Below are 18,157 nucleotides of genomic sequence, written 5' to 3' on the forward strand. Positions count from 1 at the left end.
CATCAGCCCATTAAATAGTCACGTACTATAGCATCATCGTAGATGTGGCATGATTCACTGAAACCACCTAAGTACAGTATGATACATAACCAAGTCATCTGTTTGATTCACCCCTCACTTCACCACCTCCCTGTAGAATTGTGTCGGTTTTGATGTAGTACCTATAAAACACAAGTTCATCTTGGTATAAAATCTTTAGACAGACGTAACACCACTGTGTCAGCAGCCAGAGAGTACAATGTAACCCACCAGAGAACAGACAAAATACCACTAGATGGCAGCAAAGAGGAGCAGTTTGCATACAGGAGTGTTAAAGTTCTAGAGATGAGATTCTGGAGTGCACAGAAACTGATCAGTGATCACAAACATTCATGTTTTTTTTTTGTAGCAATAACCACGAACTTCACATATGAAAAAAGTGTTTTTCTGTGTGTCTTTCCTTCTCTCTCTCTCTCTCTCTCTCTCTCTCTCTCTCTCTCTCTCTCTCTCCCCCTCTCGCTCTAATACAGACACACACCCACACCCACGCACATACCCACACAGAAGTCAGATTTCCTCTCATGTGTGACGTCACTGCCGTGCAGTTGTAGGCTGGTGTTATTTATCAGTCCTTTCACCTCCCCCTCTGTTTTCCCAGACCTTGCCCGCATGTCCCCCCTGCACTGACCTCATCAGGCCTTTGTTGGGACACAAAGGGTGTTCAGGCATCTGTTTTCAGGAGAAATAAAGACATAGGGTGGCAAGACAGAGAGGAGGAGGGCCGGAGGAGGTACATGACGCTGAGCTCGACTGTTCTGTCAGTGAGAGTCAGAAAATGAAACGGGGAGCCACAACAAGCAAATGTACGGCCAGGAGAGTACTCTGACAAACTTAATCGTGCCTTTTTATCAGAGCCAGAGAAATTCCCCCAAAGTCCCTTTAAAGAAGCAGTTTCACTGCTTGATAAACTTCTGATTTCCGTACACATGAGCCTTTTGTTGTCTCCAAGAGTCGTGCCTTTGTTGTTTCAAGGTGGAGCTGGTATTTCCTGTATATCCTGCTCAGTCAACCAGCCACAAGGGCCACTGTTCGGTCCTGCTGCTTCTCCCTCAGTTAAGTAATCATTATTCACTCAGCACTGTGATATGAACAACCCTTCTGTGCTTTCAAACACCACTTGTAGTAGGCTGGAGATTACTTACTTTTGGGCCAAGCACTGCATGTGAGCCAGTGTAAATACAAAGCAGATTTATAGGGATGTGACTTCAGACAACAACCCATTAGTGGTGATCAATAAGTAAAGAGCAGAGATGTGATGATGAAGCTGCTGAAGAGGAAATGTGGATCCTTGTCAAATCCCTCTGGGAAACACTTTCACTCACTCTGCAAGACATTGTTACAGCATAGCTTTTCTGGTGTATCCTTATAGGAAATGGCGGTGTCTGTGGTGGGTTTATACCCATGTTATCATATGTTATGATATTCATTTAGTGCAAAGCTGTATCATCACCATATTTGTCTGCCTGTGGTGTGTGTGTGTGTGTGTGTGTGTGTGTGTGTGTGTGTGTGTAATGTTTAGATATCATATTACTTGCATGGGTGGATTTCTGCACAGCAATCTCTTTATGTAATGTAATATAGCATCACTGTTGTTCTTCAGGATATGAGTATTGTGTATTTGCGGATTTATTTGAACAAAAGCGAGCTGTGCTGCTATGCTTGTGTCTCTGCCCACACCACATACTGCATAGTTATTGTTTTGTCCCTCTACAGTATAAGTGTGTGTGTGTGTGTGTGTGTGTGTGATCACTCAGAGTGCTCTGGATCACCTGCTCCCAGTAAGCACATGGATGCTTTTCCATCAGGCAGCGAAAGGGTTAAGTCTGACTCTGCATGCACCGAGCAGGCCTTCCCCCCCCCCCCCCCCCCCCCCCCCCCCCCCCCTCTCCCTCTCCATCCATTTTTGTGTGTGTGTGTGTGTGTGTGTGTGTGTGTGAGAGAGGTTTTTTTTTAGTGGAGAGGAGGAAGAGGAGGAGGAGGAGGGGGGCGCTGTACCATCTGCAAGCCAAGTGCCTGGATCTGTGATATGCACACACAACTTAGTTTGATAACAAATCGGCACCGCCTCGTTTTAGTTTTGGATTCGGTCTGAGCGCAGCACGGCTCTCCGCGGCGCTCTCAGGCTCTTCCCATACGAGTCCTTCCCTCTGCCCGGAGGCTGCGGGACATGCCGAGCCGCGGAGGCGTTTCTCCTTCCACCCGAAGCTTCCCCCCGAGTCGGGACCCCGCTGTAGGCGCTATGTCATGAAGGTAAGGGCGAAAGTCGATGCAGCGATTTAGCGTTTGCTTTTTGTTTGTTTTTTTTTTTGTTTTTTTGTCGAACTTTTCTTTTTTCTTTTTTTTTTTTTTTAAACTCGGACACGTAGCTGAGTCACGGTCGCATACTTCACCTACCGGATCGTCCCATTTGCCGCAACGTGAACGATATTAATGCGCCCCAGTTCGGGACAAACAGGACATGTCAAGAGAAATGAGTTGAATCCAGACCCCCCCCCCCCCCCCCCCCCCCCAAACCTCTGCTTTCTTTCATCCAGCGACTGACTGTTTTTCTTCACACAGGCACAACCGAACATACCTGGGCGGGCGTGTAGGCCTGATCTGGGAGCAGTTCTCACTTTGCTTCCTATAGGCAGAGATAAGGAGTGTATCACGTATCAGAACAAGGGTATATGTTTCACAGACGAATTGAAGCCTCCAAAGTATATTTCAAGGTGCTTTAAGGATCTAGTGAAATGTGTCACCATGTCAAGGTCACCATTCATACTCAAACTGTGTGAGGAATGTGTGTGTGTTTTCTCAGGAAAGAGGTGAGGGTGTGTGTTTGATAGAGAGAGAGTATTCATGTGTGTAGTGGTGGAGAGTGGGTGCTGCCTCTGGCACCCTGCTACTGCTATAAGTCTGAATTATGTGATAATAATGTGTCACTCTTTAATAAAGGTGCCGGATATGTCACAAATTTAGTTTTATCATCACTTAAGAGCGTGAGCGTAGCAGTAATGGAGGCATATCAGCACTGGATTACAAATCTTGCCAGAGGGAGAATTTAATTTCCACCCTTCCTGTTGCAGCACTGCTCTCTCTCTCTCTCTCTCTCTCTCTCTCTCTGTCATTAGCTCCGTTCAAACCTCTCTGAAGACTTTTCATTTACGGGATAGTTCCAGGAAGGGCAGCATTTGGACTGGCTTTCTAGTTATTCCCCACACACAGTCTGCAGCTGAGTAATCCCAGCAATCAGGAAGCAGCAGGAGATAATGGGACTAACTGGGACCTGCGCTGGTCACCACTTGAGATTTAACCTGTGGCCAGCCGGGCCACAAATGTTCTGACTCTCACTGCCACTTAATAATCTATTTGCAGCCCTCTTACATCACAGGACGCTTTGTCACAGCGTGTCAGATATTTCAGGCAAACCCGCTGCAGTCACCTTTTTATTCATATTCATGTTATTATTCATATTCATTTATTCACAGTCTGCTGAAATGTCTAAAGAGTTTAAACTAAATAGTCCACTTTCTTTCTTACAATATCACTGTTTCTGTATTGGAAGTTAATGGACACTATATATCACAATAGCAATCTTACACCAATTATACAGCAATTTTATTACAGTCAATATTTCACTGCCTCCAGGGAGCACTGAACCATTTTACAGCATGTCTCTCTTCTCACGCGCCTTTTTAGTATTTTGGAAAATGCTTACTCATGATGGAGCAGTTGACTCTTAAGTGAAGGGATTGATCATCCACCGCAGACTTTAGATAGATTAGGGGAGTGACAGGTTATTGGCTCACATTTCCCCCGGCAACAAAGGACAAAACAGTTCACTGTCCAACATATTGTCTAGTGTTCAATATCTTGAATCATTAAAGCAAAAACAGGAAACTGTTGGCGATTCTGGTGGACTACTTTGTGCGTATCTGTGTAGGAGTTCAGCAGTTTTTGTTACGGTTTTGTGAGTCTTCAAATACTTTGAAGCCCATGCTGCTGCTGTGGTGATGTAATCAGGTCAGAAAAACAGGAGAGGTGGAGCCCCTCCCGTCTCACTCTGATAACACTGATTTCTACACAGGCAGGTTGGATTTCAGTCCCTGGGTCTGAGACTAGTATTTGCTTTTCAGGGAAGAAGAAGAAGAAGTTATTTTTTGCAAAATTGACAAAATTGAATGTATGAAAAAGCCGGTCAAGATGGCCATTGCTTACTTAGGAGCAATGCACTTTATGCACTCACTCAGACCTTGTGAAGTTGGAAAACTGAGCCCAGGTGTTGTGTTTCAAATCGCTTGGAGCTGAGTTGTTCCTCTTTCTTTCTAAAAACAATTGCTGAGTGAAAAAGGGGTGTGAGAGTGTAGCTGCAGTGATGGCAAACAGAGGAAGTAACATCACTAAGGATGTGGTGTGTTTGTTTTGTGAGAGAAAGTTCTCTCTGTTAATAATAAAATCTTTCTGTATATCTAATTTGTGCGTCCCTCTCCAGCAGGAACACACTTGTGGACGTCACTGAATTTGCCAAGAGGAGGACGACTTCCCTGCATTTTTTTTCTCTTGAACTGATCTCTGAGGAGCCTCCTTGCCTGAGGCGACACAGCGGGCTGGCCTGCTGCTGTTAGACTATCTTTTGCCACCTGTAAAACACCCTGCCGCCACCATGCAGACTTCATCGCTCCGCCGCCAGATGAAAAACATGGTCAACAACTACACTGAGGCTGAGATCAAGGTCCGAGAGGCCACCTCCAACGACCACTGGGGGCCTCCCAGCTCGCTCATGTCTGAAATCGCGGACCTGACCTTCAATGTAGTGGCTTTCACTGAGGTGATGGGTATGATCTGGAAGCGGCTCAACGACCACGGTAAAAACTGGCGCCATGTTTATAAGGCACTGACCCTGCTGGACTACCTGATCAAAACGGGCTCTGAGCGCGTGGCCCAGGAGTGCCGGGAGAACATACACACCATCCAGACACTGAGAGACTTCCAGTACATAGATCGGGATGGACGCGACCAGGGCATCAATGTCCGAGAGAAGGCCAAGCAGCTGGTGGCTCTGTTGAGGGATGAGGAAAAGCTGAAGAGGGAAAGGAGCCAGGCGCTGAAGACCAAGACGCGCATGGCAGGGGTCACCAGCAGCTTAAGCTCTGGATCCCTGCCTCCTCCCTACCCGGGACACCGCACCAGTTCGGCCGGGGTCTACGGGGAGGATATCAGGATGTGCAGAGGCTCACCATCCTCCCACTGTGAGTAGCAGTTACATCTCACTGATGTGCACCGTGACGCAACTTGACACGCGCTTCATGAAACACAAGCACGCCCATCTCCGAATCGAACGTCACTTTAGTTCCTCAGAGTACAACGCGATCTGAAAGATACCTGAATGTTTCCTGTGGCATGTGACCTGTCGTTTGTCAGGAGTGCACACATGACAGGTCATGAGTTTAGGTCACATGTTTATCAGATACGTTCAAATGAGCTCTTAAACATGACGAAAGCAACAGAATAACAGATGTCAGTCCCCTCGTGATAGTCCATTTGGTGACAGAAAAGGGAAGAATTAATGGAGACACTGGTTATATATTTCTACTCTCTGTTCACCTTTTGAGATATGAACATCAATCTGTGATGTCTCATTGACGCGGATGCTGTTTTAACACCGACATTCAAGCCTTGATGAGTGTTATTTGCTTGCTCTTTGTGTTTTACAGAAAGTGTCACTGTCTACTGTCAGTTGAATATCTGCATTCCTCTCATTCCCCTGTTTACAGTCACGTCAGCTAAACTGGATTTACAAAAGAGACGAGGCCCCCCGTTTGGGCTTGTTTCGGTCTAATGTGAAAGCACAACCGGATACCGTGTTTAATCATGGTGTTACTATCTGTTCTACTACTCCAATCATCATGGTTATGTGGTGAGATAAGATAAGAAGCTAAGTGATCCCTGTTTGAATGTGTAGGTGGTTAGCACATCTGAAAACCCGTTGTGGAAAAGCGTGAAGCAGCTGTGTACGTGGAGCGTTTGTAAATGTGGTGTGAGCGGTGTGTAGCGTACACTTTGGCATTTGTGTGGTCTGTGTGGTGTTTGTTAAAAGGTGTTAGTCAGCAGCAGAGCTGTGGCTTCGTGAAGGCATCAGCTCTTCTGCTATACTTTGATGTCAGTGGGCCGTTTGACAGTGTAAACAGAGTTACGCCCGCAGGTCGTGTCTGACTTATTACCACGAAGCCCACAAAAGTTGTTTTTCACCAATGCATTTTCCTCTTGATAGATGTTTCTTGCATACTTTCCTGGGCTGTGCCAGTGGAAACATGTGGCCATTTACGACCTCCAAGCTCTTGATCTGGGGTTCAGTGATGCCACAAATATAGCTGATAGCTGGATTTCATGCTGGATAACCACAATAGTTCCACATTCTAGTGATCAAAGCAGATAATTAAAATCACTTGATCTTTATCTAAATAGGAACGGTTTCAGAAAGGCCTACTGTGTGACAAAGAATGATGACTTGACAGGTGTGCTGCAGGTGTTCAAATACTTGAAAGGCGAGTTGGTGTGCAAACGTGTGTGTTGGTGTGTGTTTTGTGCATGTACCTGTGCATTGCCCCGTATAAATGTAGTAATTCCAGTTTTTGCAAACACGGCACAACAGCACAGGAGGATAGCGGTGGTCTCTTTGAGATTCCTGGACATCAGAGCATGGTGCTGACGGGTGGAACCATGGATGTGGGTCAGGATGGTTGGCAGCAGCTAATTGCCAGCAAGCATTCCAGCTGAGACGGGGAGGGGTATTGAAGGGCAGCATAGTGGAAATGATTGGTTTCATGTGGCCTACTGCACTGCTTTAGCACCATGACCTACAACCTGGCACCCAGACTGGTATACTGCCAAGCCCCCCCCCCCCCCCCCCCCCCCAAAAAAAAAAAAAAACCTGGACCTGAATTCTACCCATAGGATTTGGGGTAAGGTGGAAGGTGGGCCCCACTCCAACCCATCCATTCCTCTCCCCCTCCACCACCCCATCTCTCCACACAGGCGCACCATTGTTCTCAGTGCAGGCAGAGTTACGCAGACCGTGGCAAGCGATGCCAGCAAAGGCTCTAAACAACAGGCAATGGAAAGAAAATTAACATGCAAGAACAGCGCCAGCGCTTTTTCAACATTAAAAATCAGCCGAAAGTCTGCCTCTCTTTGCTTTCCATCTCTTTCGCCCTCTATTTCCATCTGTTAATGTTTCTGTCTACATCCTACTGCTCCCCCTTTCTCGGTAAACATCCAATTCCCTCTGCTCTCCCTCTCTCTCTCTGTAGCCTCCTCTTCCTCTCCTCGCCTTGCTCCTGACCTGGAGCAAGCTCGGCCCGCGACCAGTGGAGAAGAGGAGCTGCAGCTGCAGCTGGCCCTGGCTATGAGCCGAGAAGAAAGTGAAAAGGTACCTCTCTTGTTCTTACAGCACATGCGCCTGACAGAAAGAGGCTTCTTAGCCGCCCTGCTGCTGACATGTTATGTTGTAACTCTGAAGTCATGAAAGGCCTCTCACACACGTGCTTGGACACTGTCAGTCATGGCGGCGAAGCGCTCCTACTGCCTCCACCACAGCAACAATTTCCCAGAACCTTTCACAGACAGTGATACCATCAACCCTCTCCCTGATGTGGTCAATAATGGCACTTTGACCAATCAGCGCGAGCGGTGCAGAAGAGTGAGGACACTGCGAGTGAAATAGTGAGAAGCCAGACAGGATGTGTGCATTGATCCACTCCTGAGCACCCACAGCCCGCCCTAGTCTCCATGGCAAGGGCGGCTGTTGCCCTCTGTGACTTCTGCTTGGCTATTACGGAAATACATGATAGTGCGTAACAGTTTCCACTTCTGTAATCAAAGAAATCAGCTGTGATTTTGATGATCGAATTTAGATCTGTACATTAGATCTGTGTGTTACTCTCACTCCTTTGAATCACTGCAAAATCATTGTATTCTCTCAATAATTTCTTGATGAATCACTTCAACAAATTGAAGCGTGATTTTTCCTTTCCTTTGATTAGTCTTTCCGCTAATCCTTCCTGCTTAACTCTAGCCACCTCCCTCTGTGGACATTGATGAACAGACCCAGCTCCAGATCGCTATGAGCCTCAGCAAGGAGGAGGCACAGAAGGTATAAGTACACTGGGACAAGGGATGATCCCTCCTCTGCATCCTTTGCCCTATAGCACATCTCCTGTTGCTCTGTGCACTAAAACCAATGTCACGGCCCAGTTTTGTCCTTCTCACAAACAGCTGCATGTACCACTCACTTTCTCTCCTCCTTAGATTTGAACCATGGCCCCCACTCACTCGCTTTTAAACAGCAAAAGCACATGCAACTTCCTCTAGAGACTAATCACTTCATCCTTCTGTTCCACTAACCACTAAATCTCTCCTCTCAGTCCAGTAGGAGACGCCCCTCTCAGCCACTCTGACCTCTTCTGGTGTGGTGTCATTGAGGGGCAAAGGGTTTGACTGACTCCTTTACTCTACTTGGGACACCTGTAGAACTGCATGCAATGCGCTGCGAGGATGTCCGAGAATTATTTGTACTTTTATTGACCAAATGCTGATTCTTCAATTCTCTTCACACCCGTGCAGCCAGTCGAACGTGCACCTGCCACACTGGATATGGATGAGGACACTCAGCTCCAGTTAGCTCTGAGCCTGAGCAAGGAGGAGCACCAGCAGGTAGGATTGCTCGGGGTCCCATCTTACCCTTATTGGTCTTTCATCTCTTATGTTTTCTTGTATTTACATTTTCTTGATGATGACTTTCCACATGAAAATTAAACTTTAATTTCCACACCTGCTTCTTTTTTTTTTTTAAAGTTGTATATCTATCACTCTGTTGTATTACATCAGATCACCATTGTGCCCCACCTCTCTCTCTCTCTCTTCTGTTTAACTCTGTCTCTTTGTCTTTTCCCTTCCTTTTTTCTCTCTCAATGTGTCAGTGAACGGTAGCACAATAGAACTGCTCTGTGAGAGAGCACAGTGATGCTCTCCTCTCTTTGACTGGAGAATATTCTGGTCTGAGCATATTGCACACATCTATCTGTGGGTCATATGTTGCCTGTGTTCTGCTATTGAGTCATAAATATATTATGATGTGACAGTATGTGAATTTTGCCGGAAGCTGTCACACCCAAAGGCATCCATGTGACTGTATCTGTCGACAGGAACAGCTCAGTCGCCAAGGAGATGAGTCGATGCTCCAGAAAGCTTTGGAGGAGAGCAAACGTCAGCTGGAGTCTAAAGGCGGGGTATGAAATATTGGGGTATGGAATATCTCAATGGGGGGTGATGAAGTGTAACCATACATTTGAGAACATGCATTTATTGCCCAAGGATCACAACCAAATCGGCTATAACGCTTTACGACAATGATGGGCAGAGTTATTGGGTCTGATCAGGTTCCATAGCTCAAACCTCAAAACGTGTTTGTTTATACAAGTCGAGTTAGCTTTTGAGTTGTCATCAAGGTTAAGAGAACTATCAGTGAGTGCTGAGGCAATGCATTGATTTTGTTTTTTCTTGTTGATGTGGAACAGACCGCCTTCATGGACCTGGTAGATGTTTTTGCAGTGCCCTCAGATCTGCCTTCGGGTGACCGCTGGAATAATGTTGCACATCAGGCAGCAGCTCAACCAGTTGGCACAGACCCCTGGGACTCCCTGGGTGAGCCTCGAGTTATTTTACTACGACCAAAGCAGAAGTGTTGAAGCACCATGTGTGAATAATATGTAGTCAATCATTGTCTTGTTGTTGTTGTTGTTTATTCTTTAAAGACAGAAGCATCTGTAGACAGATCAATAATACAGTTTGTTCTGCTCACATGCTATGATAAACTTACTTTACCGCTCCTCTACGTAATTAAAGAAGGCAGCACCTCAAGAGGAGATTCTTCGTGGATGGTCCCACCAACCTCCAACAGTCCTCCCCCACCATGGGAGCCCCCTGCTGACCCCTGGGATGGTCAGCCGAACAATGTCTCCAACCTCGCTGCCACCGGCCGTGTGTGGGCTTTCCCTGCAAACACAGGTGAGTCTGAAATGTGCATGCACTCATACAGCTCAGCCAAAGACAAACAGATATTTGAAATTAAATATCTCACATGAATTTTGTTGTTTGTAGCCTCCTCAAGAGTGGATCCATTCTCAGCCCCCCCATCAGAAAGAACAGCAATAGAGGGGGCTGTCAGGGAACCTTTTCCCCGAGCTGGAAGTCCATCAGGTAAATAGAACATCCTCTTACTTTTTCTCTCTCTCGCTCTCTTCTCATTCCCTTATGGTGGTTCTCTGTATCCCATGCACATATCATCTCAGAGATCTTCATGAATGTTATCATCTCACGTTCTGCTGTCAGATGGGGATCTGTTTGACGAGGCCATGGATGGAGGTCAGCTGAACGTCAATGGCCGAGGGGAGGGCAGTCCAGAGCTCTTTGACCTGTCACGTCTTGGGGAAAGCCTGGCTGCCCCCAGCCCTCGTACATGCCGAACACCCGAGTCCTTCCTGGGCCCCACAGGGGCGTCCTTGGTAAACCTGGACAGTTTGATCCCAGCAAATCCCTCAGCCAAGACCAAGAACCCCTTCTTATCAGGTATTAATTGCATTATTGACCAGAGATGCAAAACTCATTTTGTTCTCCCATGGAAAGACTGGGGAAGTGGGTGATAGCTGCAACCCTAGATTTAAATCACCCCGGTGTTTTGCACAATTCAGGCAGTTAAATGTAAATTATGTGTACAGGACTGTCAACCATGTACTGGAGCATGTCATACTTGTACTCTGTAGATTGGTTCTGAGCTGAAGCCACTCTATTTCTTTATGGAATAGAAATCTACTTGCAGAGAAATGAATGGTAATACAGTTGCACCTAGAATGGCACACAGTCACACAGTAGAGTGCATACCTCTGCTAAGCTCAAACAATCTTACACGTCTGTCTAGCTCTTAGAAGAATAAAAGGAAAAAGGAAGTAGTCTGAGACATTAACATTATACAATTCACACTGCTCTACAGCTGTATGAATTGTCTCATTGCTATGTTGCGACTGCAACCATTATTGTGTCATTTTATTAGCTGCGTGTTGTATGAAATACTGATGTAAGCATTCCTAAACGCGGCTGGTGCCATATGCGCTGTTGCTTACTATTAATAATAAGTACAACTCTCTGTAGATTCAGCATTTTCGTCCACTAGTTCTGGATTACTGTCTGGATCTGCACCAAACTGTAAAAATTTGTAGATTTCAACACCATAAATATGTCAGATTTTTTTTTACATCAAAATCCATAATTTCCTGAGAAATCGAAAAGTGCCTTCCTCACAATGTTAAGGAATATGATGAATGGTAAATGGACTGCTTATATAGCGCTTTTCTAGTCTTATTGACCACTCAAAGCGCTTTACAATGTGAGCCACATTCAACCATTCACACACACAGTCATACAGCGCTTACATCTACACATGGAGCGCTTCTACCATTCACACACACTCATACACTGATGGAACAGCCATCGGAGGCAATTTGGGGTTCAGTGCCTTGCCTAAGGACACTTTGACAGAATGGGTTCTTCTCTGGTCCTTGCACCATCCCTTCATAAAGTTTGGTGCAAATCAGTTCAGTACTGACATACAAACAAACACACACAGGTGAAAACACAACCTCCTTGGTAGATGGACTTTTTAAAAAGTCTCCTTGTTGGTATCCAGACCTTAGGAGTGTGTGGCTGAAAAGGACCTTTGAATGGAGACCAAATTCCACTGACCAAATTCACATGATCCTCTCTCCTTGCAACTGTAGTGTCATGTTACAGACTTATAAAAACATCAACCCAGCTGAATGTTAACAGTGTTTTATTTGTCAGGTTCTAGACCTAGTCTCAGAAATGATGATCTAATTTGAATAACCTAATAGACTTTATGTTTCTTTCTCTCCAGGCTTGAGTGCTCCGTCACCCAACAATCCATTCCAAACTGAACAGCCCAAACTAACTCTGAATCAAATGGGCCCCTGCTCCACCTCTTTGGCTCCTCAGACCACTACTCTTCCATACAGTGCCTCCTTGCCTCTACCCATGAGCCACCAGCCTGCCAGCCTCCCTTCGTCACTAACTCACCCTACCCAGCCTGGTCTGGACCTGCCAGGAAACCTCCCTGAGCCCTTGTTGCCCTTCTCTTCAGCCAGTACTCAGGGATCACAGGCAGCACAGAGCAGCCAGAACCCTTTCTTATGAGGACCAACTAAACTGGAGAGAAATATCTGAAGTAAATGGGGAATGCCATTAGGTTATGCTCTTGAAATATCTCTCTAACCGCAGACCAAACTGTAGCCCCAAGGACTTGTATGAAAACTCTATTCTTAGTTGTTTTTATATTGTGGTATAATACAGTAACCCTTAGATTGATGCAAGCTGGTTCTGTTCTTCGCTATAACAGCCTGTCCTGCTCCTTTGGTCACAAATTCTGTAACAGGGTATAAAAGAGATAACACCTTTGTATCATCAAATGTTAGTGTCATGTTAAACTTCCTTAAGGCCATAACCTATTGCTAATGTAATTCAGATACAAACCTACACAAAAGCACAGTTTGATATTGTTTTGTTGTCTCTACACAGCCACAATTACCAGGAAAATTTGTTACAGCTTTTCAGTTGGTCAGCAAGTCTGCTCACTGAACTCTTTGTGTGATTGGCTTCGCCGGCTGCTGCTTCTGTCATATACTCTGCCTCCTGAAAAAAAGAGATTTCAAATAACTGGAAACAGTCTCTAAAAGACATGTCTAGCTCTTGAAATGTTACTGCATCAAACAATATCATTAACTTTGTGGCGCTTCTGTTGGACCAGAATTGATGAGAAACATCAGTGTATAAACAATTGTACTATGGTGCAATGAATTACTGGGGTTAAATGAATGAAATTATAGTTTGGGAGGACTGTGCTTGCTTCAAAATTCACAATAAGCAAAGCAACATTAGAAAACGTATGAATCATGAGTTTTATTCATTGCTTGACTCTCATCAAATACAAGGGTATTATTATAACACTGCTTCATTCTTCACTTGATTGTATTGCTTTGCGTTTTCTCATTTCCCCCTGATATCAATATATTTGATATGAAGTCATCACAGCAGGCACACACCCAGTAGCAGTTTCAAATTTTGTTGTGCACCTTATGCCCCCTGCTGGTAGTAACTCATTACTACTATGCTGCATCCCATCACAGTAATCAGTGCTGTAACACTTGTTCCTCACACTTTACCAGTTGTTAAAACTAGTAATGAATCCCTGCAATTCACTGTGTCTATTTAGAATTTAACTAGTAAAAGTGACCAGTAGAAATAACTGGAGATAAGACCTACAGTAGTGCTAACATAATAAATGTTAAAATGGTGAAACCTCACAATCATCCCATCCTGCCATGATATCACTAATATGTGACAGTTTCTCTTGTCATATGTCTTGCGATTTTTTCAGTGAGTCCAACACTAAGCACATAATTACATCCTCTTACAAATAGTGTGTAAACAGTCTTTGCACACTGAGGATACTGACATCTCTTGCCAAAAAGGCTTGAAACCATTACTCAAAGAGAACAGCGTCACTTTTTGAGGACCAAACATGAAAATGATCATTTGACTGTGATGGACTCCAGCCAGCTGAGCACCTCCTGAAGTCCCTGTCCAGAGCGGGCACTGAGTTCCAGTGTTGTGATTGGCTGAGTAGCAGATGCAATGATGTCATCTATTCTGAACAGTGACTTTATCTCTATGAGACTCATAATGCAGGGCATGTCCCTGGAAAAGATTGGAATAAAAAACAAAAATGAGAAAATACACAATGGTAAGACAATATTGTGAGATTGAATACATGTTGTGTTGAACCTTCTGACTCTCACATCTTGAATGTATGGTTAATGAATGAAGGGATTGGTGAGTGTTACCTCTTGTTGAAGAGAATAAGAACAGAGGCACTGCGCAGAGGCTCAGCAGAGAGTACTGACAACAGCTGGATACATGAGGAGGATACCTGAGCGATGTTGGCTGAGTCCACCATAAACTACGAAAACCACAAAGACAGAAACATTCAGTCATATAATTCCAACAGTTAATCTATCTAATGTTACAAACAAATGTGACATGTATACAAAAACATACAATGATAGAGGAGCAGTCTTTGAAGTAACTGGGCCATATAGGGCCCATGCAGCCTCCCAGCTCTCTTACTGTCACCTTCTTCTTCTTCAGTGTCAGGTCTGTCAGGTTGGTTCCTACCTGTGCAAGTTTTAAGAGATTAGAGCCATTATGTGGATGGGCTGTCACATGAGAATGGAGCCTACAAACTCTGTTAATTAAAACTATCTTTCATTATTACTTACTGTGGGCAGAGTAGAAGGAGGTGACCCCAGTTCACCTAATCCATGCAAACTGATCTGTGAACAAAATCGGTTAGGAAAAAAATACATGGGAACCAGTGTTGTAAGTTAAACCTGAAATTGGCGTCAAAGGCAAAAACGAGCTCAATACATTATTTGAACTGTTTATATGGTATGTGATCAATTAAGAAAGTGGAATTTTCTTGTAATTGTTTTTTTTAAGGTTGTGTAATTTAGAACACTGCGAAACAATATTTTTTTTAATCTCCTCTATTTCACTTTAGTACCATATCACTTTTAAACGTAATATGCATGTCCACAAAGGTTCTTTTGCAAATGCATTTGTACTCAATCTGGTGCAAAATTACATGAGGATGTCGGCCGATATTGGTGGAGAATGTACACTCAGTTGTCAGGTTATTACGTAAGGATGCACTGCCTTATGTTGACAAGTGGTTCCTACTGTTTTAACAGACACACCTCTCTGTATAATCCAATTCAGTTCAACAGCACCACAAACTGCAGCCTTCTAAATGATCATAAAGTTGAATGAACACCTCTTTGACTCAGTTTCAATACAAGCTGAAAATAATAACCTTCATGAAGAGACCGTTGTTCCTAAACTGAAAATATATAGTACAATTAGCTGGTATTTATTGCTCATATAGGTATTAGCGTTATTTACTTTACGCCTACAACAGCAGCTCATCATGCTAATATAGCTACATTTAAGATACGCGATACTTTCAGTTCACAGTGCTTTGATACTTCTTTCTAGCTCTAGTTCAAAACATTCAGCTGGGCACCAAGGATATTTTGTAGACGTTTCAGCAACAACGTTTTTCCGACGCCAGTAGCTCCAAGAAGCAAACACGTTTCATTTCTGGTCATTTCGATTTTCCAGTAGCAGCCAGTGATAGCATGTAGCCAACATAGCCGCCGGACTTGGCACCATGGCGACGCTCAAACGACCGTGGTACGTCGCAGTGATTGGACGAAATAGACATCAATCATTCCACTCTTGTTTCTGATTGGTTATCGTCACACCCGCGTAAACAAAGCGGAAGAAAAACAAGATCACGGCCATAATCAGGGCAATCGCTGGTTCACGCCACACGAGTCGACAGAAAACATCGAAAACGCCCCCCCAGAACCTCTGATGCCGCAGTTGCACTGCGTTGTTGGAAATTAGCTGGCACCGCTGTTTTTCTGCAAGAATTGATTTGGGGAAATAAATATGGAGGCAAAGTTAAAGAAAGAGTTGGGGACCACCATGCTGAAGCCAACTGGTCATTCAGGAGGTGGATGTATCAGCGAGGGCCAAAGTTATGATACTGATACTGGGAGAGTGTTTGTGAAGATAAACCACAAGAGCGAGGTATTTTATAATTATTGTTATTTGTTTTAATCTTTTGATTTATTACAGTGACATATTTATATACTACACCCTCTGAAAGCCAGTGAACTTTGTGCACACATTGTGAAATGAAGAACTGTCTAATTTTTGTTTATTTAGTTAACACGCAAACTATATGCTCATCAGCTCAGATTCTGTTTTTGTTTTATTCAGGCCAAATTGATGTTTGATGGGGAGATGGCCAGTTTGGAAGCCATTTTAAAGACAGAAACTGTTAAAGTCCCCAAGCCTGTGAAGGTGATTGAGCTTGACACAGGGGGATGTGTATTTGTGATGGAGCATCTGGACATGAGTGGTCTTAGCAAGTAAGAGCTGTCATACAATTTGTTTAGTGCCGTTTCAGAATTGTTACCATTGTACACAGGTTAGACTGTAGAGCAATGTGAAAATATAGCAGACTGTAGTATAGGTCTATTTGTTCTTTATTTAATAAAATACTTTTTTGTGTAGGTACTCAAAGCGCCTGGGAGAGCAGCTGGCAGATCTGCATCTTCACAACAAGAGACAGTTGGAAAAACTAAGTAAAGAGCAGCAGACAGTGGGTAATTCACCTTAATTACACTTCAGTACATACAAAATGTATACAAATGCGCAAAAAACTTCTATCCCCTTGCTACTACTGACCATTATTGACATGATTGAATTGCAATAAACTCTCACATTTTAAGTTGGAGTGTAAATTGCTGATTCATTCAGATTTAGTCCTATATAACTTCTTTTATGGCACACAGGAAAAGGAGCTGGGCAGTCGGAGGTGGCTGTTGTTGAAAAATTTGGCTTTAGTGTAACAACATGCTGTGGATATTTACCGCAGGTAAAAATATGTATTTTAAAATATCTGTATATCATATATCTGTGTGCTAGGTGCGAGTTGACTGTATTGGAGTGTCTAAGATGTGGTCATCCTTGGCAGTATCACTGCAGCCTTTCTTTTTTCCTCTCCAGAACAATGAGTGGCAGGATGACTGGGTGACATTTTACTCCCAGCAGAGGCTGCAGCATCAGCTTAATATGGTGGAGAAATCTTATGGAGACAGGGAGGCCAGAGAACTATGGGCCAAGCTACAGGTGCACCCTTCCTTTGACCCCTGTCAAAAACAAAACAATACACATGTCTTTATGATTGTATAAAAAATTTGGCAGTACTGTTTACATGTTGTGTCTCTTTTACAGCTGAAGATCCCACAGTTTTTCACGGATGTGGAGATTGTCCCTGCTCTCCTGCATGGAGATTTATGGGGAGGCAATGTGGCACAGTGTGCAGAAGGACCTGTCATCTTTGACCCTGCTTCCTTCTACGGCCATTCAGAATTTGAGTTGGGTATTGCGGGGATGTTTGGTGGCTTCAACAGCTCTTTTTATTCTGCTTACCATGAAAAGATTCCTAAAGCACCGGGCTTTGAAAACAGAAACCAGCTTTACCAACTCTTCCACTATCTGAATCACTGGAACCACTTTGGTGGTGGCTATAGAGGCTCCTCAATAAGCATAATGAAGAAGCTACTGAAATAACTTCACTCACAGTCATTTGCAGAAAGCTTCACAAGTCTTAAACGCAAGTCAAGTATAATGCATATATTGACAAATGCTAATTTGACCAAAACTAGTATGACTAATTGTTGAAGAGACTAAACATAACACTTTAACGTTACAATGTCTGTTATACTGTGTAGAAAATGCAGAATCAACATAACAAAATAGATTTTGCACTGCTACACCAAAACCAATTTTCTTTCAAAATAAAAAAAGCAAAATCTATACTATTCAGTTAATGTCTTTAATTGTATGATTTAACAAGGATATAAACTTAGAATTCTGTATTTTCTGCACTGACCTGTTTGTAGGTTACTTACAATCTAACATAAACCACAACATGCAATACTATATACAAGAAAAGAGGAATTACCACAGATTGAAAAGCTTAGCTCTGGACCAACTTAAAATTCCTTGGCTTTTAGCTAATCATTTGCTGCAAGTGTGAGAGCAATATTGTATTCTTTATCATTCATGCTTCTCAGTTGGAAGAACAAATACCAAGAAGTTTTAAGTTGGTCTAAAACTGTGTTTTTGTTATGCTGCGAAACCTTTCTTGTTCTTTGATTCTTGTGCATAACCCGTGTTTGACAATAAACCCTGGGATGATCCAAAGTGTTTGTCCTTACCTGCTGTATTTGGTATCTATCTATTTTGAAAACTGTAGTGAATCAAACAGTAAGACCTCCATCTTCATAAATAACTCAACACCCACATTATTGCTGAAGTGTTTAACCCCTGCCACTTGGATGAGTAATAGCTTCTTCTCCCACTTTTTAATTGC

The 18,157-nt window shown here is 43.7% G+C and overlaps 3 protein-coding genes across 6 annotated transcripts; 2 read left to right on the plus strand and 1 right to left on the minus strand.

Moving 5' to 3' along the window:
• The first annotated feature begins 1,950 nt into the window (after positions 1-1,950).
• On the plus strand, positions 1,951-13,092 carry epn3a (epsin 3a). Of its 4 annotated transcripts, XM_071473034.1 has the most exons (11): positions 1,951-2,289; positions 4,514-5,270; positions 7,332-7,450; positions 8,096-8,173; positions 8,644-8,733; positions 9,225-9,308; positions 9,597-9,723; positions 9,925-10,086; positions 10,180-10,278; positions 10,411-10,647; positions 11,990-13,092. In XM_071473034.1, the coding sequence occupies exons 2-11, from the start codon at positions 4,685-4,687 to the stop codon at positions 12,283-12,285; spliced, it is 1,878 nt and encodes a 625-aa protein (XP_071329135.1). In that variant the 5' UTR covers positions 1,951-2,289; positions 4,514-4,684; the 3' UTR covers positions 12,286-13,092. The 4 variants fall into 4 exon arrangements, with proteins under 4 accessions (XP_071329135.1, XP_071329150.1, XP_071329158.1 ...); XM_071473049.1 differs by lacking the exon at positions 8,096-8,173 and having other exon boundaries at positions 2,074-2,289; XM_071473057.1 differs by lacking the exon at positions 8,096-8,173 and having other exon boundaries at positions 2,108-2,289; positions 9,928-10,086; positions 11,990-12,634.
• Positions 13,033-15,395, minus strand: arl16 (ADP-ribosylation factor-like 16). The gene is made up of 5 exons (XM_071473087.1): positions 15,238-15,395; positions 14,427-14,481; positions 14,206-14,322; positions 13,992-14,107; positions 13,033-13,845 (listed from the first exon to the last, which is right to left on the minus strand). The coding sequence occupies exons 1-5, from the start codon at positions 15,312-15,314 to the stop codon at positions 13,680-13,682; spliced, it is 531 nt and encodes a 176-aa protein (XP_071329188.1). The 5' UTR covers positions 15,315-15,395; the 3' UTR covers positions 13,033-13,679.
• A 92-nt stretch (positions 15,396-15,487) lies between these two features.
• Positions 15,488-17,988, plus strand: fn3krp (fructosamine 3 kinase related protein). Its single transcript, XM_071473075.1, has 6 exons — positions 15,488-15,801; positions 15,994-16,145; positions 16,291-16,382; positions 16,572-16,654; positions 16,786-16,908; positions 17,014-17,988. Exons 1-6 carry the CDS (start codon positions 15,661-15,663, stop codon positions 17,350-17,352), a joined length of 930 nt encoding a protein of 309 aa, XP_071329176.1. The 5' UTR covers positions 15,488-15,660; the 3' UTR covers positions 17,353-17,988.
• The last annotated feature ends 169 nt before the right edge of the window (positions 17,989-18,157 follow it).

The sequence above is a fragment of the Trachinotus anak genome, unplaced genomic scaffold, assembly GCF_046630095.1.
Source record: "Trachinotus anak isolate AG129_WGS33_773 ecotype Australia unplaced genomic scaffold, CSIRO_AGI_Tana_v1 ptg000003l, whole genome shotgun sequence".
In the NCBI taxonomy this organism is placed as follows: Eukaryota; Metazoa; Chordata; class Actinopteri; order Carangiformes; family Carangidae; genus Trachinotus; species Trachinotus anak.